Source organism: Lithohypha guttulata, assembly GCF_036872675.1.
Source record: "Lithohypha guttulata strain CCFEE 5908 chromosome Unknown scaffold_5, whole genome shotgun sequence".
Taxonomy (NCBI): domain Eukaryota; kingdom Fungi; phylum Ascomycota; class Eurotiomycetes; order Chaetothyriales; family Trichomeriaceae; genus Lithohypha; species Lithohypha guttulata.
Window position 1 is genome coordinate 1734329 of NW_027042754.1, and position 20918 is coordinate 1755246.

General features: G+C 49.5%; 8 protein-coding genes across 8 annotated transcripts; 4 read left to right on the forward strand and 4 right to left on the reverse strand.

The window, feature by feature from the left end:
* Positions 1–175: 175 nt before the first annotated feature.
* LTR64_007093 (uncharacterized protein) lies at positions 176–1348 on the reverse strand (the record flags this gene model as incomplete). The annotated part of the gene is made up of 1 exon (XM_064901417.1): positions 176–1348. The coding sequence occupies one exon, from the start codon at positions 1346–1348 to the stop codon at positions 176–178; it is 1173 nt and encodes a 390-aa protein (XP_064752493.1).
* A 1852-nt stretch (positions 1349–3200) lies between these two features.
* LTR64_007094 (uncharacterized protein) lies at positions 3201–4334 on the reverse strand (the record flags this gene model as incomplete). Its single annotated transcript, XM_064901418.1, has 1 exon — positions 3201–4334. One exon carries the CDS (start codon positions 4332–4334, stop codon positions 3201–3203), a length of 1134 nt encoding a protein of 377 aa, XP_064752494.1.
* A 2779-nt stretch (positions 4335–7113) lies between these two features.
* LTR64_007095 (uncharacterized protein) lies at positions 7114–9339 on the forward strand (the record flags this gene model as incomplete). Its single annotated transcript, XM_064901419.1, has 1 exon — positions 7114–9339. The coding sequence occupies one exon, from the start codon at positions 7114–7116 to the stop codon at positions 9337–9339; it is 2226 nt and encodes a 741-aa protein (XP_064752495.1).
* A 991-nt stretch (positions 9340–10330) lies between these two features.
* LTR64_007096 (uncharacterized protein) lies at positions 10331–11062 on the forward strand (the record flags this gene model as incomplete). The annotated part of the gene is made up of 1 exon (XM_064901420.1): positions 10331–11062. One exon carries the CDS (start codon positions 10331–10333, stop codon positions 11060–11062), a length of 732 nt encoding a protein of 243 aa, XP_064752496.1.
* Positions 11063–11538: 476 nt separating this feature from the next.
* On the forward strand, positions 11539–12139 carry LTR64_007097 (uncharacterized protein; the record flags this gene model as incomplete). Its single annotated transcript, XM_064901421.1, has 2 exons — positions 11539–11635; positions 11688–12139. 2 exons carry the CDS (start codon positions 11539–11541, stop codon positions 12137–12139), a joined length of 549 nt encoding a protein of 182 aa, XP_064752497.1.
* Positions 12140–13907: 1768 nt separating this feature from the next.
* LTR64_007098 (uncharacterized protein) lies at positions 13908–15209 on the forward strand (the record flags this gene model as incomplete). Its single annotated transcript, XM_064901422.1, is given in 2 exon segments — positions 13908–14183; positions 14199–15209. The coding sequence occupies 2 exon segments, from the start codon at positions 13908–13910 to the stop codon at positions 15207–15209; spliced, it is 1287 nt and encodes a 428-aa protein (XP_064752498.1).
* Positions 15210–15643: 434 nt separating this feature from the next.
* Positions 15644–16576, reverse strand: LTR64_007099 (uncharacterized protein; the record flags this gene model as incomplete). The annotated part of the gene is made up of 3 exons (XM_064901423.1): positions 15644–16313; positions 16364–16473; positions 16526–16576. The coding sequence occupies 3 exons, from the start codon at positions 16574–16576 to the stop codon at positions 15644–15646; spliced, it is 831 nt and encodes a 276-aa protein (XP_064752499.1).
* Positions 16577–17277: 701 nt separating this feature from the next.
* On the reverse strand, positions 17278–20085 carry LTR64_007100 (uncharacterized protein; the record flags this gene model as incomplete). The annotated part of the gene is given in 2 exon segments (XM_064901424.1): positions 17278–18293; positions 18306–20085. 2 exon segments carry the CDS (start codon positions 20083–20085, stop codon positions 17278–17280), a joined length of 2796 nt encoding a protein of 931 aa, XP_064752500.1.
* Between the last annotated feature and the right edge of the window lie 833 nt (positions 20086–20918).

The window sequence follows — 20918 nt, forward strand, 5'->3', positions numbered from 1 at the left end:
AAGTTGTCGAACCAGTGGTCGAAACATGTGATTTCGTGTATCTCGACATCAGGGTCATTAGGCAAGGCTTGCTCATGCAGTTATCCGTCGGCAGTGCATTTACTGTGTTTGTTGCAAACACTGTAGTTCATCGTGTGTAGGCCTTTTGTGGGTGCCAGGTCACCTCATCGTCTCATTACTCTGCCCATGCTCTCCGTCGCTCTAGTAGATCCCGTTGACCATACAACTCACCTACCACAGTGAGAACCATGTCAAAAGCTATTAGCGTCTCCTCAATTGCAGTCTTAACCTCACGGTGTTGGTCGGCTACTACCTTCTCACCATTTACAATTGACGGGTGCTTGCCTTCTGTCCCATCTGGATCGCCCACTAGCCGTTTTCTCGCGGTCTCGATGTCGGCCAGAATTGTGGCTTCATCTTCACTTGCCTGATCTTCGTCATAATGTTCACTCTCATCGTCCTCGACCACAGTCTCTTCTGACTTCTGTTGGCTTCTCCTCTCAAGTAAACTTCTCATGTCTGTAACCTTTTGCGCAAGCTGCCGTAGATCAGAAATCTCCTCACTTCCAAGCCGGCCTCGATCTGGACATCTTCCCAACACAGCCCAAATCCACGCGTTGGTTCTCTTCAAAGAAACAGTATTGTTGACCTGCAAAAGTCCCTGCAATTTTGTTGTAAGGAATCTTATCAGCTGCAGTACACTATCCTCGTCTATGCAAGCGACTTGTACCGGATTGGGATCGAGAACCTTCAAGCAATGTAGCCACGTCCTTCGAGCGTTCTTGTTATCTGGAGGAAAAGAGATTGGCTGTGACGAGGTGAGCTTCTCAACAGCTTCGAGAGGGGGGACACAATTTAAGGTAGCTCGAACCAAAGCGAACTGCGCAAGCAGAGATTGGTAACATTCTATTTGTGCTTTAGGCATTGCATTGTCTGTGCTCTGTGTATCTACCGCAGCCATTGCCGTGTATGTGCCATCACCGTCCCAGTACCCACCATCTTCATCCCCGTTGTTGTCATCGTCTATGTAAGTGTCTTTCTCGGCCTGCGCAGTGAGAAGATGAGGAATACCACTGGCTTCGGATCGAACCATTCGTAAATAGTCTATACCATCGTTCGCAGGTCCGTAGAAGGGTTCGCCATTGCTGACATCGAGACCAGGAAACGCTCCCGTCTGACCAGTGTATACGTCTAATTGTGGTCGCTCGTTCGTATCGAAGTCAGGTTCGAGCACGGACGACTCACTAGGACTTCTGTCCATGGCAGTTTCCATGGGAGGCAGGATGTTCCGCCTCTTGACTGGCGTTTCACATTCTGGAGACGAGGTATTGCGTCTCTTGCTGGACATCGTGGCCAAGCACAGCGATCAATTGCATACGGACGTGCCTTGAGAATGGCTTCAACTGATAGGCAAATCCTCCGGGCGACAGATGAAAGGTGCTACTACGGTTGCGCCTTAACTACATGACTGACCCGAGAAAGGTTACCTCCATACGGCATGCCAGAGAATCTAAAGACGAACGAACGATGGACTTGAATGAATACGAAGTGATAGGTATAGCCTGCTTGGTAATTGGCGCCGCAAAATATCTTGTAAGCACTTGCTTTGTGATGCTTTTTCAAGAATTCCATGGCAGACTCGGTTGATGTGGATACTGCAGCTGAACACTAACAAGGCACTACACTGACATGCCACCCCCTGCTATTGTGTATTTTCAAGACCTGCCTGGATGCTCTGTACCTGTATGGAGATCGTTCCAGAACCTCCGCGAGTTAACATAGATTCCTTAAATCTCCACGCTTCCCCATGTTCAACCACGACAATGCTCACGGAGCCATACGTGTGGACTTACTAGTACCTTGATAGGTTCCAGAACTGCTTTATGACTGGTGACAGTGCTGCTTAGGTTCTCTCTGTTTCGCCAGTTGATGTACTGTGCTCATTAGTGGCTTCCGCAACTACAAGAGCCAGGGGGAGTACCAGCATTGGACTTGGTTGATTGATTGATTGATTAATTCGATAGCAGAAGTCAAGGACTACGAAGGTCGGTACCCATAGCACGATTTGATGCCATGGTTGACGTTCATCAACAAGACAAGCTCATCAGGTGATGTCTCAAGGTCTACGCCTGCGGAACGTAGGCGCATCAATAAGCGCAACCGGCAGTTTCGTGCCTCGAATCGAACGAATCAAGCAGTAAGATTCGGACCAGATCAACCTTGGCAATTCACACCTGAGCCTCAATCAACAACCACACCGGAAGGCAGGCCGGTCGATCATGACAGCGATATCACAGAGCAGTTGACTTTATCGAGGAGTGGGAATCCTGTACCCTCGTTCTCCTTTAGTCCTGCTGCTATGATCGGCAATCCATATGATCCTTTCGACGCCGTTTCGACCCCGATGAACAGCGAAGTACTCGCCTTATTAAGACATTACAGAGAGGCGTGCCACAATTTGATGTGGGACCAAATAAATCGTACATACAGAGGGAGATTTGACGACGTTCTTGTACCGCACTGCACAGCTGAAAGTGTAATTCTCGAATGTATGCAAAATCGGACGCGAATGCATGCATTGCTCGCGAACATAGCTTGCCACCTACAGCGTCCAGAGTTCAACAAGCTACAGATGATTCAACGAGGTACAGCCGCCCTTCGGACTGACCTGATAGCCAGCCAGGAAGCTGTCACAGCAGATATTTTAGTCAGTGCTATCAACCTCTATATGGCCTCTAACGCTTATGAGCAGCCTGATGCAGCTCAGGCGCATCTCTCTGGTGCAAAGGCAATACTCCGCCGGCTGATCGAGCAAAGGACACCTCTGCCCTCAATACAGCTCGCCGTCTCTGCGATTGTTGACGTGGAGACTAGTCGTCAACTTTTGCAAATACGGCCACAAGAAAGCATTGCGGAGGCACCAACCTCGATGCGGTTTCCATCAGCTCAATCAACCGAACAGCCATGATTGATCATCAATACTTCACAAAGAGTCATGTTGTTGAAACAAACGTGCTAGAAAGTGTTTTGAATCTACAGGAAAATGTTTTTCGCAACCAGAACTGGGCTTGAGATGTGACTTGTAGGCATCTAACAGCAACGTACACGAATTGGGAAGAGCAGGTAGTCGCTGAGCCACATTCGACGGACGCAATGATAACACGATCAGCACCACCAAGCCTCATGCCATCTCCCAAGCTCTATCCTCTCATGTAAGATTCCCTCTCTCCTGACTCATTACTCCGATAGATCGCATTGATCATCTGATGTCTCGTCAGGGCATCCTCAAAAGTCGTCACAGTACCACCTCCTTTCCCAGCAAAAGCTTCCCACGCTTCACCAACAGCATAGGAGAAATCAGCGTCGACTTTCTTCACTCCTTCAACCTCTTTGATTTCCTCTCCGACCTTGGCAAAGGAGATTTTGGGTTGGAACATCTGCAAATGACCCATATGACCCTCGAGCAAAAGTGTGCCTTTCGTGCCATTGATTTGCCAGAAGAAGCTGGGTCCACCTGATGGATTCATTCCCCCTTCATACATCAGGTTCACCACACCTCCAGACCTTTCGAGAACACCAGTGACTGCAACGTGATCATGAGCAGTCTTGGTCGCTTCGCCCATCACCTCTCCTGCATGGTCAGTAACCTCAAACTTTGGCCTTCGATTAGCAAGTGTAGCAGACACATACTCCATCTCCCCGAGGACCCAGCACATCGCATCGACTGCATGTCCAAACGGAATAGTGAGCAAGTTCGCTCCTGCCTCAATCGGAAATCCATAAGCAAATGACTTGAGAGTAGTAGCACCAAAGATCATTCCATAGCCATGCATAGTAGTACTCAGTATCTCACCCACAGACCCGTCGTCAACCAGTCTTTTCGCAGCGACAACACTTGGATTCTGCCGTGCTTGTAACCCAACCATCGTCCGCACGCCTTTCTGCTTAGCTAGCGTGGTCATTTCCTGTGCTTCCTTGAGGTTACGCCCAAGCGGCCACTCAACGAAGATGTCCTTTCCGGCATTGAGAGCTGGCATTACGGTATCATAATGAGACGGCACGTTCACGCTGACAGCCACGACATCGACGTTCTCATCCTTTGCGAGGTCGTGTGGGTTGTCGTAGAATCCCTTGACATCGCTGAGTTGAAGGCTGCTTGCAGCGTTCTCGGCTGATTGGCGGGTGGAGTTTTGAATGGCTGTGATTGTGTAGGATGTGTTACGAGATGATTTGAGGAATGGGACGTGTGCTCTGACGGCCCAGCTTTCGCTACCGGGACCGCTTTTTCCAGTTGAGGCGCCTATGAAGCCTAGACGGATTGGGGTCGTTGTCATGCTGTACGCGCGGTTTTCAGTAGTAAGGACAAGAAAAGACCTGAACGAGGAAGAATGTGCTCGATGTTCGAGAGACGGGATTTATCAGAATATGTAGGCTCTAAATTCTGAATCTTGGATCGTGACTTTATGCATGATATATTGACGTCCGCATAGATGTTCAGTGCCTCGTTTACAATTATGATGCCAACTCCAAGAAGTAGTTGACGCCCGCATCATATTCTCACTTCCTGCAGCTCGCGATCCTCTATTGAAACTTAGCAATTGGCGCCTACTAATTGCAAAGTTCTTGCTGCGCTCGAACAATTTTTTGTCCGTGATCGGCCGAACGTCGGATTTGATCTTCATGGATTAGCGAGCAAAGGCTGCATGCTGCCCAGCACCTGCCCACATGTGCCTGAACGGGATTCCTGGACTCTTGCACTGATAGGTCATTCGAGATGGAAGGTACGATCTCGTGATAGTCGGTCGATGAAGAGCATCCTGTGTGAGTGTAGACAAAACGATCATAGTTAGAACCCTTCTCTTGTTTCTTGCCTCAGCATTTGGCGTTGCGCAGATCGACCGATGGAAAGGAGGTCGTATATCTTCGGCTCCAAGCTCAACTTTGTGCTTTAATTCTCACGCACATTAGACTCGCAGGGTTGAGGGCGTAGACGAAGAAGTGTACGGCACCGTAAGTCCTCGATAGTTGGCATCAAAACAACTGGAGAATTGCAACTGCGATGGTCATGGTTGCTGTAGCTTACCTAGCAATCTACACGGCATGGAGCTTGACAGCGGCGTGCTGCACTGTTGTGCTGAGAGATGAAGGACGACCACATTAGAGGCAGTACAATATCGCTTTGCCGAATGGCTGCGAGATGTATGTAGGTAGTGCGCGTTCGCCCGAGTCCCACTCAACTCTTGTCAATGATGAGCGCAGCAAGGCATGCGATGGATCGAAGTCACGTCCTCCGTGCCAGCATTGGCTCGATTGATGATGTACCGCGACACAAGATGGTGGTACACAAGCGGACCACAGCACAGTCATTGCCCATGGGTAGCAACTGTTGATGTAACCGGAAAGTGGTAGGAGCAGGGTACCCTAACCTTGCGCAGGGCTGTAGTGACAACAAATCTCGACACAAATTACGCAGGCACGAAGGATGCACCCCATGCCTGCGCAGCCAAATAGAATCTGGGGAAGCTTCTTAGTAAGTAGCTTGATCCATGTGACGGACATTAGTGACGAGAAGCGAGATTGCAATCTCGCAGCTCGCAACTCGTGTGAATGGGCGATGTACTTTCATAACTTCAGAGCACTGTACGAAGATTTCTCAGATGTTGCAGTGTTCAGGATACTTGCATCAGTGTTGCAGAAGCTGCTAGTCCGAGTAGGAACGAGTGTGCACACATCCGTCCTTCCGTAGTTGTACACCTGATTGTTCACAACAGCAGACTGAAGATGTAAGATGCAAGTGGCGTGCTAAACTACGAAATTCGGGCTCAATATTACTAATCCCCCATGATGTACTTTCGTCTCAGACTATGTTCCAAGACAGTTATGGACAGGTGTAAAGCACAGATTTAGATCGTAACAGTGTCATAGCATACGTATACTCTGTTTTTGACAACTTCTGAGGTTCCAGGCTTGCTTTTCGCTGCATCTGACAGCTATGCCAGATCCCATGTTGGTTACTACAATAAGAGAGGGTATGCCGAAGGATCTCTGAATGGCCGAGGATGCGCCACTGGGGTTTTGGTGGAGATAGAACTGCTCCGCCCAAGCTGCAAGGCACAACCTGAAAACTGAGCTAGCCTGCAAATCCCATTTGAAACAAGCCACGCTAATACTGGCCACCAGCTGAGGCCCCAGCCCCTGAAATTGCCGTTAGCCGTCCAATCCCTGCCTTCTCTTTGTACACTCCTGGTACCATTCAACGGGTCACGTTTCGCTTACCTCGCAACTTCCGCTCAGACAGCCTCTCATGGATTTGAGTTCACCAGTTTCGTTGAGTTGCCTGACGCAGCTGTGTCTGGACAAGCGATTATCTTGGCTTACTGAAATACACCAACCTTCGCCAATGAAAAGTAAGGTCAAGCAGGATCTAAGCACAAATCTCGCAACGTCGTCGGCAGGATCATATGTACACATGCTCATGCGGATTTGACAGGTTTGATGCCACCTGCGGCACAACTCGATGAGTCTTCAACACCTCTTGCAGAGTATGTGAGCTGAACTCCAGATATGTTCTTGGCTGTCAGGATTGTGCTGATAAGCACTACAAGTAGTGTCATTGCGTTTTGCGACAGGTGATATTCCACTCCAAGAGAGTTCTGTACCTGCAGGGCTCCAACAAGTACCGCGTCTGATCTTTGATGCTCAACGAATCATATTGTTGATTACTACAGATTCTCCATCACCAGCTAACCACTTTGGAGAGAAGCGAGTCTAGCTTCAGACGTAGATGTCCTTATTTTGGATTCGAGAAGTCTCTTTGGTGGAGCTAGCCCGTCAGTCAGGAACATTTGAGTGGAAATCGTGCTGGAGCGCCTCTGCACGGCAACAACGGTTTTGTCTCGGGCTCCATCACGATACTCCTGTCAAGCCTCACCCGTAAAATTGAGCGCCAGAAACCTCATAAAGTTAACGTCCTTCCGGCTCTTCGCCAGCCTGCTCGTTCTTGCTTTACATCTCTACAACTCCAGGCTTATTAGCCGTCCATTCTTTAACCACCAGAGTATTCACTCATAGTAACTTCTCTTCCATTCTTTTATCTTCACATTTACAGACAAGATGGCATTCTCACGGTTCACCAGTGCAATTTCTTTCCTTTCCCTCGCTACCACCGCCTTTACCGCACCTTTGATCAGCACAAACTCAGCAAATGTACTCGAACGACGGGCTGATGGCATTTGTGCGGCAGCTTCTAATTGTGTTCCTTTCACTATTGACTTGACCTGGGGCTCAGTCAACCCAACGGGTGCAGGCGCTCGGGGTGCTATTCTTACCAATGGTTCTTTCCCAGCTCCTGCCCTGCGGTTGAAGGTTGGCGAGTGCGTCGATTTCCTCGTCCACAACCACCTTGATGTGGATACGGGTATCCATTTCCACGGCATTCAGCAGACAGGTACACCATGGTCCGATGGTGTGCCAGGTCTTTCTCAATATGCTGTACAGCCTGGCGACAGTTACATGTATCGATGGACAGCTGACGAGCAAGGCTCCTACTTCTACCACTCGCACTACAAAGGACAGATCATGGACGGTCTCTATGGCGCAATATACATCACACCATCTGATGGTGAAGAGACTCCCTTCGCTGCTATCGACTCTAGCGCAGTAGAGAAGCTCAAGCTTGCTGATGCCAAGGCTGAGCCGATCTTCATCTCTGATTGGAGCAAATACACCTTCGATCAATTTTTTGCCATCCAACAAGCTGGAAATGTCGATATTGCTTGCTCGGACGCAATCATCCTCAACGGTTTCGGCGAGCAATACTGCCCAACTCGAGAACAGATTACAGCAATGACCCCTGTTCAGATCACAAACCTGAACACTGCCTACACTAACAAGGGATGTATCCCAGCAAACACTCCTCAAACTCAAGGCAACTTCACCCGCAACCTCGCCGCCATTCCATCTGACGTCTACGATGTCTGCACCAAGTCCTCAAGCGGCAAGAATTATACCATGACGGTCGATCCAGCAGATGGCTGGGCTGCAATTACTTTGATCAATCCAGGCGGGTTCGCTCTGCTCAAGGCTACCGTTGACAACCATAAGCTATATGTTTATGATTACAATGGCCGATACATCAAGCCTCATGTCGTTGATCAGGTTAATGTTGCTAATGGCGAGCGCGTCACATTCTTCATTAAGCTTGACCAGCAAGTCGGAGATTATCAAATTCGAGTGGCTAATCTAGGCCTGAACCAGATCATCAGCGGTTTTGGTAAGATTTCGTACAAAGGCTCGAAGGGTATCTCATCCACTTCGGTTGCTGCCATGACATATGGTGGTGCTCCCTTGGGCTCGGTTGTTGCATTCAACCCAGCCAAGGCCGCACCACTCGTTCCAGAGGCCTTCTCCAGGACTGCAGACAAGACCTTCAAGTTCAACCTGCAGAAACTCCCTAAGTCTACAGATGCGTATCGTTGGTCACTGCAAGGAAACACTGCATACGACATGTCGAATGATGACGGCACTCCACTTCTGTACAAGGATCCTGCTACGATCCCAGAGAGCGACCTCGTCAAGAAGACCAACCTTGGCGACTGGGTCGATATCATCATGCAAACCACGGGCCCACTAGCCCAGCCTCATCCTATGCACAAGCACGCCAACAAATTCTTTGTCATTGGCCAGGGTCTTGGCACCTTCAATTGGTCTACCGTCGCTGAAGCGTATGCCTACAACGCGTCCATGTTCAACTTCGACAGCGCACCATATGTTGACGGCTTCACAACTCTTGCAGGCGAGAGAACATCCACATGGACTGTTCTCCGCTACAAGGTCGAGATCGCAGGCGCTTGGTTCCTCCACTGCCATATGCATACTCACTTCGCTGGCGGCATGGCTATCGCTTTGCTCGATGGTGTCGACAAATGGCCTTCTGTTCCATCGGATGCTGGAAAGACCTGCCAAGGCAGCGCTTCCTCGAACTCAACATGGAACCCATCTTGCTACTGCGCAGCATCCTGCGCTGCTAATCCTGGCAAGGCTGCCGATGGCAGCGGCGCAACCTCCGACAAGACTGCAGGATCATCTAGCTCAGGCTCTACATCCGCTTCCACCAGTGGATCCGGCAGTGGCAGCTGGGAGAACGGTGTGTGGACCGGCACCAACAGCCCAGCCTCATCCGACAACACTACCTCGTACACCCCCAGCCCAAGCACAGGCAGCTATTCCAACAGCTCGTCCAGCGACTCAGCAGTAAAGACATACACAGGCGCAGCCAGTACCAGCCACGTATCGATGTTCACGTTGGTGGCACTCATCATCGCTGCTCTGAGCTTGTAAACACATCACGAAATAGACAGGTATCCAGGTTGTTTTTTTTTGGCTCAAGTACCTAATAAAGTGGTTTCAGTTGAGTGATGATTTTCTCTCAATCGAGCAATCTGTTATGAATGGATACTGGCGGGAGATACAAAATGAATTTGCTTTTTTTTTGCATATGGATTGATACCCAGGCACATGGAGCGACATAAGGAGTCCGGACGATCCAAAATAGAGTGGTAGTCCTTAAACGGGTTCTATTGGTGTATTAAAAAATGTCAATTATGCCTTGCGCACTTTTCTGAATATCTCTCATTATGTCACTGTGTTGTATCTTCTTTCAGGTTGTACTACGTGGACGTAGGTGATTTGCGTTTGCCCTTGCGTTGAGCTTTCGTTGCGGTCCACGTGCAGTAGAATGTTTGCAAAGAGGCGCGACGGTCTTGTGCAACCAGAGCCATGTTGGTGATTAACGCAAATACTCTGTACAGAAATTAAACTTGACTTGTAGTCGATCCGTTGATATTCAACGCACAACGAACTGGCCAACGTGTACTCACCATATTCCCTTTTCTCATCATGTATCCCTTCTCATCACATCGCCAGCATCGACCACATCTCAGTGCATTGTACCAGTTGCACAAAACAATGGGGGCCATTATGGAAGGCAATGGCGCTTTGAGGCTATGTTCCTCCTCTGGTTGCACCAGGTATTCTCGTCTTTTCTCTTGTTAGCAGTATTATTCCAAAGACGTTCTGAGAATTCCAGTGGCATTGTGCGTGATTGATGCCGCGTACAGCAGCTGTGGTTGTTGACATCGATCGATGCTGTCGACTGTTCTTCCTTCGCGTTCGATTTCGCCTGCCTACCACCGCAGTCTGCCCTGCAGCGATCAGAGATGCTGTGCAACTGACACCCCAAAGCCATTACGTGTTGTTCCTTTTTTTTGCTGTCTATATGTAGGAGAGCTGCTCAGTATCTTCATCGCATCAGTTGAACCCATACTCACCTATGGCTGAATCACCGCAATCCAAAGACAAGCAACCACAACCACGACCCGTATCTTCGGGCAAGCCAGTGCAACAACCACAGGAACCAAACCAGGATCTTGTCCTCATCGACCAATATGGTATGCCAGCAGAAGACAGCACAGTTGACTGGTCTCATACTGTGTTAAGCTGGGGTGATCGTGAGGAAGCTGAGGCTAAATCTTTCGTGCTGGGAAAAGTCTTCTACGGAGAGATCGTACGGTGGAGGGAGGACGAGTGGCGGCAGGGACTGTATGGTCATCCATCTGATCCGCAAAGCCGGAGTAGAACTGGCTGGGTCGTCAAAAGACACAACTCGCCACAGCAAGCGTTCACTGGTCCCACGATAGCCGCGCCGGCAAATAGTTTTCCATCCTTGCCCGAGCTCGAGGGGGATGACAGCTTCATACGAGAGGCAGATGACTTCATCGCCCAGCTCAATCGTGGTAATGCCAACAGTGTACAGCAACCGAGCTCATACCAAGGAATACCCGGACAGACAGCACATCGATGCTCACATGGGCCTGTTGTTTCCGTTTCGCATAATGGACCACCTCGGCCAGTAAGTGAGGGCGACCGACAGCTGATCAGAGATTACAAAAAGCGGGCCGAAGAGCGAAAGACGCAATTTCGAATTGAGAGGGAGAGGGAGGCGAAGGCAAGGAAAATACCGAGGACGGCCAGTGAAGAAGCCTTAGAGAAAGGACGACGCTAAATTGTGCAATGTGGTGGCCGAGATCACGAAAGGGTGTTTCGTGTTTGTGTTTGTACTTGCTCGATCACTATACTACTTGAGTTTAGCAAAGCCAGCTGTGAACATGTAAAGGCATGCAAAACTCTTTGAAATATATCACTGGCTCCCAAACCGAGTCATGCTTCGGCACCTTTCACATAGCAAGAGGGCTTATACAAAGCTCCAATTGCAGATCACTCGTGACAACTCGTTCGTGTTGAGATATTGTTTGCAAGCACCTGGTTTAGGTATGCTCGTTCACCTACTTTGGGTCAATGTATATGATGCAGTCAATCGATGTTTGCACCTGCTGCTCGTCCTAAACGAATATTGAATGTGGTGTTTTCCTGCACAGGCAGGACTAAACACCATCACCACGAGCAAATACCTACTTTTGAATGCGCCCTTGTCTTCTGAGATGCAGGTCAGGAAGATACCGTCCTTGTTAAAAGCCCTCTATGTCTAGGACGCCCTACGATCTTTTCGACACTGAGTTTGACCTTCTGTTTCTTGACCTCGTTCGACCACGAGCAATGGCCGAACCATTTAATATGGGTAGCGTGACGACGAGATTGTATCTTGGCAAACTCACCTAACAGATAGGTAGGCTCAACTCAGAGGATCATCGAAGAAGCCACACCACAAGACATAGCCTATTCCACTGTCCATGGCCTAAGCATTTCCTATCGTCGAAGTGCGACTGAAGAGAAGGAAAAAGCCCTTGTCGACCAATACTTTGAGCTTTTCGTCTCAGTGGACCCCATCCAACGAGTCAGGAAGATGAACAAGATGTTTCCTTCCAAGCAAGAGAAAGGGAGTACCGATCTCGACTCGCTCCATGACTTTCTGAAGGAGGTCGCTGTGATAATGGAATGGGAGGGTGGTAACGATGTCAGACGTTTGTTAGGTTTACGAGAGATAAAGCCCCTCAGTCCTCGAGAGCGTCAGAGACGAGAAGAGGCGACTCAAAGAGACAACCAGGGCCTGGACGATCTCAACGCTAAGTTTGTCGGCACGACTGCCAGGCAGGAAGACAGCAATGCTGAACCTTTGGAGTGAGATCCAAGTAAAGTGTCGACAATGGTGTGCCATCATCTTGAGGTCTCGTTTCCTTCACGATTCCATCGACTCGAACCTAATGGAAGCAGGCTCAATCAAATTATATGGTCGATTAGAGTATCGATCAAACTTGACAACAACGGCATTTCAGTGTGGTATGGTGGGTAATAAAGACGAGCTCAAATCATGCTTGGACGCCGCTTCTGAGCCAGAAGGAGCATTCCAGCATACAAGGCTTTACCAGTGATCCTGCAAGTCGGATAGCATCCACGATATTAGTGTATCTATCAAGGGTTGAAGTCAGGAAAGAGAAGAAAAGATCGACATCGGCACACATGCCATATTCGGCAAGCGTGATTCGACCTCAAAGAATTGCCAACTTGTAAGCAGGGCATGAGACCTACAATGGACAACATACTGTAGTTGCAGGCGCTTAACTGCCATCTGAGCTGACAGATGCTTGATCATGTCGACCCAGACGCGCTCCGGACGTTGTGAGCATGCAATTGGTTCCCGATCGGCTCGCGCTCAGCACGTATCTTGCACGGGAGGTGGAACCAAGGACTCAGTGCATCCTTGAAGAGCGTGCATGCTGAAATCGACATTGCGACAGCTACAAGGGGTTTCATTCTATCAATTCCAGTAGGTTTTGACATTCATGATGCGCGTGCCATTCGTTTGAGCGGGCAAAGCTGTGATTGTATGCCTTGAGTGCCTTCACAACCACGTGTTAAATAGCTGCTATTGTGTGTCTTCGACCTTGAGCACTTGCTGGCTGCAAGTTGAGTGTGTAAACATTCCGGAAATACCCAAGAGAGTAGGTGCTAGCGAGGAGACTTGGACAAAAGTCTGATTATCACGGTACGGGAGAGCACAAAAGTGAAAAATATCTATTGGTACATTTTCTGAGCATTCAAAACTGTTGCGCTTGAGACAATTATTTTCAAAAGGAAAATTTTGGCAGCGCAAGGACTGAGCCAACGTCGTTGAGCGAGGAAGCTGCGGGTGTGACCGTCAGGTATTGGAAATTGCCATGGATGGACTCCACGAACGCATGGATAAAAGAGGCAGTATTGCTCGAGTTTGAGATCGAGCAACATCACGCACGTCTGATCAGGTCACAGAACAGTTGCACAGGACGTCAAGGTCATGTGCCTAAAGAGATCACCGGCGCACATTGGGCTCGGTATGTAATATTCCTCCTACGAGAGCAATACCCAAGTCATGGGAGGAGCTGAACTCATGATTCATAGCGAGGTCGCTGAGCACATACTCTCCCATCGTCATCCAAGATTGGTCAACACTGCTAAGACTGTACAGACTTTTCGGAACCCATCGTGAGTCGCTTGTTCGTTCACGGCATATCGCTTTGGCATACAGTCCTCAACGTCTATACCTCGCCACTACGACAGCATTTGTTTGCATTGAGAAATGTATCGAAACAACGTTTTCCCGTCAATGTCATTGTACCTATACCATAGTACATTGTTCTCATAGTCCTTTTCCCAAAAAGGAAATACAATACGAGAGAGAACCTCCATTGTTAGTCTGGCTCCAACAATGAGCTTCCATTGAATTGCCTGTGCTTTGTGGTCAGGCCGCTCCGCTCACGCAGCGACAACCATATTTAAACAAGATGGAACAGTAAAGAGGCTGCAATCTACCCAAGACATAGCATAAAACCATGGAACGATCACTACGTCTGTCTCTACCAGATCCACTACGCTGCAGCCCAGTAACAGCCAAAGACATACTAACATACCCAAACATGGAGATGACACACCCAAACATGGGGAACGAGCAAAACTCGGACTCTGATGTGCAGATTGCACAAGCCAAGGTACAGCAGTCTAAACGTGCAAGACCACGACTGATCATCATAGGAAGGCCTAGCACTGTGCCAGAGGCGGAGCAAGACCTACATCTCGATATCGCTACGACCTTCAAACGTCCCGCTCTGCAGCGACATAATGCCTTGAGGTTGAAGCCGAAGCCGTTGGATATCCGACGTGCCAACCGAGTCGAACAAAACTCGGCGCTGCAGGTAACTGATTATCAGGACGCTAAGAGTGCTGAGCTCAATGAGCCCCTGTATGCTGTAAAGGGCCCAGGGGTACCGCAGCAACAACCACAACGACAGCAGCAATCATCTATCGATACAGACGACTTCAAAGGAGTCAAATATGCCGCATGCCGACGAGGTTCGCGCGGCCGACCTGACACTCCCATCCCGACAGCTAACATGGTCACCATGACACCGAAGATGAGGAGGAAGAAAGCTTATTCATCACTCATCAGCATCAGCGAGAGGCAGTCGAGTCTTACCTCTAACAATCAGGCAAGCACAATCGTTGCGAAGACATCCTTTAGCAAGTCTGATGCCAATCTACTCCATGTACAACACTCGAGCACGACAGCTGGCAATAATAGCATTCCGCGTCGACATTCTGCACCGAATACCTCACCAACTAAACTCGAGCGAAAACAGCCTAAACTAACACCCCTTGCTGCAGTTTACCCAAAGACATTGCCTGCATCAACTCAAAAGTACAAAGGAAAACCAGCAGATATTGATGGAGCCGTTAAAGCAGCCGCCGATTCTCACCATGTGCACACGCTCCTCAAACATCTCTCTGGACTGCGAATACTCTACGCATCCAGCTTAGACCAACTACTCCACAAGCAGAAACCTGGCCGAGTCAGGAACGCCTTCTCCAAGCTCGCGAATACACGCAATCGCTGCGAAGCAGAAACCCTTGCCCAAGAGATTGAAACTCTGAAAGGCCATCTAGAGACTCTCAATAGTTGGGCTGCTCAATTGCAGCGTGCTGATGCCATCCTGAACAGTGTGGTCAGGAGAAAGGAGCCTGTGGGATATGCTAGCATCGAGTCAGACGTGCAGCGGATCATCCACGGAGTGGAGGAGTTCCTGGCAGCGACTGAGGAGCGACGGACAAGCAAAGATGAACAAACAAGCAATTTCCAGCACCAGTCTCAGCATGAGCAGGGAAGGAACAGTGTTGCCATGAGCATACTAAGCACTTGGAGCGAAGAACTCGACCGCGAATAGTATTAGTGGTGCGTAAGACTCAGTAGCAAGAACAAGATCGACAAGAAAAACGATCCAACTCAATCGAACGAGATTTTAGCCTGATAAGACTTACAACGTAAGTCTTTCAGCTCTACGAGCAGATGGAAGCAAAATATGACATACCCCTCTTCTCATTTGTATACTTTTGTCTTTGACGTAAACTCTTTGTACCATACTCACGTCTGCGACCTGGCGGCAATAGTTTCCGCAGCGACAAGAACGAAGTATCACACTGTCACGTCGTCAAGACGGCATGGTCTCTTTGCCATGCATCGTAGTTCGATCCCCCGTGCAGCATTATAAAACCGCGAAGTTTCCACTCTCGCCTCGTCCGGCCCAGTCCTCGGCTCGAAGGGCCTCCCAAACACACACTCAGAGCCGACAAGTATACCTGCACAATCGCAAGGTCATTGTTACGCAAGATTCTCACGCCTAAGCACAAAGCCGGCACCTCCCCTCCCACTCCCGTCGGGAGCTTTCGGTGCCCTGATAGGTTGAGCTTCCTTGTTCGGGTTCGGGTTCTCGTAGCCTGGCTCGCGCTTCATGAGATAGGTTGAGTTTGGTTTGGCAGAGTAATTCAGTTCGTAGGCCTCTCTTTGCTGTTGTTGTTGTGCTCGAGGACTGTTATTGCCAAAGACGTTACCTCGTCCTCTACCTCCGCGTTTCCCACCACCTCTGTGGGGTGTTGACGATCGTGATCCGGGAGGCGTCAGGTTTGCTGGACTTGATCCGCCAGAGCGGCTGTTTGGTCTGCCTGCAAGGTTATTGTTCGACGAGGCATCGGGCCCAAATAGCTCGAGTCGTCGTTCCTCGTATTTGCGCTGCTTCTCCTCACGGTCTCGGGCAGCTTGTGCTTTGGCGTCGTCGAGGGCTTTTTGCTTGGCGAGTTCGTCGTCTTCATCTTCGGAGGATTCCTCCTTTTCCTTCAGGTTGAGTGTGGCTAGGCCTGCTTCTAGTGTAGACCGTGGTTTTTGAATTATGGGACCTTTTCGTGATAGAAGGACTGGTGGGGGCTTGAACTCCTGTCGTAGAGGTACGACATTTCGAGACTCTAGGAAATAGTTGGTCTCTGACGGTCCTTCTCTGTCGCGAAGTTAGTGGATTGGTACGATTGCGCGTAAGCAAGAACCTACGCTTCTGCCCACAGTTGGCGATTGAATTCGGCCTGAGCAGCTCTTTTCTGGGCTTTGGTCTGCTTGGTTGTAAGCTTCTTTAAATCCGCTTGCACGGATTGATCCTGATCCTGCTACAGTCAATTTCCTGGTGTACAACAAACGTGGGGCTATATCTCTTACATCGGCGGCGGTTGACCACTCGTCATCCCATGCGTCCGGTACCTTGCTCATGCCGGCGCGACTTGCGCAGGAATGTCAGGGTGGGAAAATTACTTGGTAAGGAAGACCTGAGATTGTGGTCTTACACTTAGAAAGTGTCAGCATTGAGGTGCTTGTGAGTTGAGAAAGTTTTCGAATTCAAACGTTGAGCCAACACGCTTTTCACGCCTGGAGTGTAGTGCCCAAACCCCCGACTAGCGCCTATTTCAGGTCGCGTCACTATTGCTGAAAAGTTCTGCAACGGACGCACCTGGGTGTTTGTATTAAAATACGATTTACAGGCCTGCATATTACAGTAGGAGGCCACTTCACCTCTGCAAGGTAGCACGTATATCTGCTCGCTCTTACTAGCAGAGACTCGGGCATTACACATACAATGCAGGTCTCGATCTCAATCTGCTGTACTAATGAGAGTGGTTGTTCTTGAGACGTCTCCATTCCCTGAGATAGCGACTTGGAGGTGCGGAATATGACAATGTGACCAAAGTTGATATGGCATTATTGTCTGGCTGCTCTATGACAGCAGTTCGTAACTTCATTAATTATCTAAATGGCCTCAGTCTCAACGGTCGTGTCGCACCGTTGCTGCTCCTAACTATTATGGGTATCATGTGCTCTCGGGTTGTCTTCTCTTTTTCGTTGCACTTTGTAGGGACGAGGTCTGCATCAAACCTGGCGAACAGTATGCCTGATAACGAAACGTCCGCCCCTTTCTACCATCTAGGGTAACCTTTGCGTCGCTCTCGCTCCCTGGCGTCCCCTCGTTCTCTTGCTTGTTCCTCTTTCCTCTTCTGTTCCTGCACTTTGGCTATACAAGACCACTCCTCCCACTCTTTACCAATTTCGCTTAGCACGTTAGTCATCACTGTGGCGCTTGCCATGAGGCCATGTCCTTCGCCTTCCAGCACACGTAACTCACATCTTTTCATTGCGCTGTCTAGCCACTGCACATTCTCCAGGGGGACGCGGGTATCGTTCGTGCCATGGTGAATGACCACAGCTCGTGTTATGTCGGTGTATCTGAAACCAATTGGCCGACGACGCTCCAGGCATATAACAAGATCGGTTGCGGGATTTGCATTAAGTGTGGCAAGCGACCAGGTTCTGTACGTGAGTGTCTCATTGTACAGCCTTTGTCGGGCTTCTGATGTAAGTACCTGGTGGTGAGAACGCGTTCCGTTCGGAGTCTGCTTTCCCGATGGTGTTGGCGAAATTGCACTGGATCGGGGTGTCGTCGCTGATGTCGAACTGAGGGCCGGACTGCCCATTCGCATTCTCTCGGCCTGGTACGCCGTCAAATTATCCGACATCACCCGATAAGGCGTTGTCCCAGACGCCGATAGCATCGAGCCATTAGATTGGGCTATATCGGCCTGCGACACACTTGCTCCCTGGTCGACAGGGTCTTGATTCAGTGCGACCTCTGAATCTCGCAAATCAAGCCTTCCTTTTCGTGTTCGAGGTTCGATGCTTGCTGAGGCCGCGGACAGAAAGCGGGAATTCGCGGCCTTCATGAACGACGTGGGCAAGATGCTAAGGAGTTTGTGACTTGTAGGAAGACTTGCCGCTTTCGACGATCCAGACTGACCAGAAATTGCCAGCTGTGAGGGCGGAATCCATGGCGCCAGAAGATGTATCCGACCCCGAACATATTGTGGCATTTTCAAAGCGGTAGCTAGTGCGTAGATTGAACCTGCTGAGTGAGCAAGTAGCGAGAACTTCTCGATACCTAAATTCGTACATATGACAGCTACGTCGTCGACCCAGGCCAGAGGAGTCGTTCGCTCTGCTGGCATGGCATCGGTACCTGCCACACCTGGTCTGTCTGGAGTGATGATGCGCAGCTTTTGGGTCTTCGCCGTCTCATCATAAAATGTGGTTACGTAACGTGTTAATCCCATGCCAACGCAGCAGAAGACGACGAATCCGTTGGGATCGCCTATTTCTGAAAACGCTATGGTTCGGCCAGTTCTTGGATGCCGTATCTTCTGATTCAAGCGTGGGGATGAGAGGAACGATTCAACATCGTCAGAAACAGTCTTAGTATCAATAGATACAGGCTGTCTTATGGACGATGCTCGTCTGATGCTATCAGACAACCTTTTCTGTGGCCTTCGGATGCTGGACACGGATTGCGTTGTCGAAGGTGTTACCGATCCGTCACGTCTCAGACCTGTTGTTGTACCATCGACATCTCCGCTCGGTGGTTTTTCGAGACGTGTCAGCGTCTCGTTTTCACTGATGTCGAGAAATGCAGGCAGGGAGGACAAATCTTCAGCAGTTAGTGTTGCAGAGAGTGTCGGAGGCTCTTCTCCGTCCACAGTCTTTACTTCTGGCGTGCTTTCGATCTTAGGATGCCATGAGGATCTAAGAGCCCCACTGTTGAGCACGGGGTCAGGGTCCGGAATTGGCATCGACATGTGTCTTGCTGCCTTTTCGGAGCGTCTTTCCTCCTTACGCCATTCCTTGTGCCGCTTCTCTCTCTGCTCTTGTAGCTGCCTTATCCGTTGTACAGTCTCGTGGTTTTCTTCTATCAAATCTTGGTCAATGTTTAGACTCTTCAAGTCCCTGCTGTTACGGACAGATTGCCTGCGAGCAGATCTTAGAGAGGACCTTCGGCATGGAATAAGGCTCTCGTTGAGACTCGAATGTAGCGAGGGACTCGCTGAAGACAAAGTTTTTGTGTCGGCCTCTTTTCTGTCGACATCTGTAGATATCCTGCCAAGCGTCACAAATGCTGAAAAGTGCAGGTCCTTCTCTTTCTCAGGGGAAGACGTGTTAGTAGACAGGTCATCATCGTGATGTGACAATCCGTCCGGCAGGACTCGATTACTTTGAATACTTGAGCCTTGTGAGAAGAACATCCTGAAGCGGTTCTTTGGCCGGCTCAATTTGCTGTGCGTTGATAGTGGTAGGCTGTTGACTGAGTCATTGCCGTATGATGTACTCGGACGTATCGGAGGTGAAGGCTCTGGAGGGTCGAGGTCCTTGAAAGATTCAGCCGCTCTCAAACTAATGTATGATGCTGTAGATTTGAGAATTACTCGAGACTTCCTGTCCTTGAACCGTCGCAGAGGTTTTGTACTAGTTGGGGTGTTTGGTCCTTGCGTACCAGCATTGATAGTATTATAACCAGCCACAGGCGGAGGACAGAAGTCTTGCTCGGAGCCGGCAAGACCAAGACGTGGATTCTTGTGTTCGTAAAATTTGCGTATAGCTGGGTGGATGGAAATGTTGCTAACGAAACGATCTGGGGTTTTTTGTTGCGCAGGAGTGGTGTTCCTGAAAGGCTTGTCGGAGAGGTGGTCAGAATTGGAAGTAGCAGTCAAGTTCGTGATCAGTGAGGCAATTGCTGCGTCGTGTGACGAGGCAGCCACGATGCTGCGACGATGAAGCCCGCTACTCCGAGACTTCGAGCGCCAAGGCGTGTGTTCCAGTTGTGTTGGCGACACTGACAATGGTTGTGCAGGTGTCTTGCTTGGTTCCTCGGGACCGTGGACTGCGACTGCATGCGAAAGCATGTCGAGAAATCGAGCATGCAAATGAGTTTGGAACTCAGGGATATTCCATTGCGCCAATAGGCATTGAGTGGCGTCCGGAAATTAAAGTAGGTATTCGTTCAATCATGAAGGTCGTGCATCAAACAGGTCAGAGGAAGAGCGTCGACGAACATGACGGAGTTGATGTGTAGGAGACGCAAGGAGAAGACTACACTTCAGTTTCAATGGTAGAATCATTGTTGGCGCTGAGAATGATCTTCAGCGGCTGTTTCAGCACGAACGATCAATGCCCCAGATTGACTTTCTCGGCTGTCCTGATACATTACGAATGGTGGAGCATGACTTTGCTCAATCTAACCGGACGCGTCTACTCGAGTTTGAATGTACCTGAAGTACGTATCGGATCTGTGCCGAGTGGTTGGTCCTCTGATCGCCTTTAGAATAGGTGCGAATATTACATGTGCTGCTGAAACATGGTAGACCAGGCTGTTATACAACACAGAGGCCTTGTTACACGACAGGGGCTATTATTGTCCTTGCAGACCTTTGCCTTCAGCGGACCATAAGTGTATACAGTGTGTCTGTCTTCAATTCATGTCGTAACTGAGTCTATCGACAATAGATTGATCTTTCCAGCTGAATACTCTCTATGTCTAGATCTATGTGGGTGTAAATGTGGTGGTACAACCCTGTGCAAGTGAGATGATGAGCAGAGACAGTCGGTGCTCAAAACGATGTCTAAGACGAAAAATACCATGCCATGCTTTTGAAAGTGCAGAATGGCTCCATCCAACTCCAGGCTTTTGATGTCAGGTCGCTGAACGCTCAAACCAAATCTATTCGTGGAATCGTGA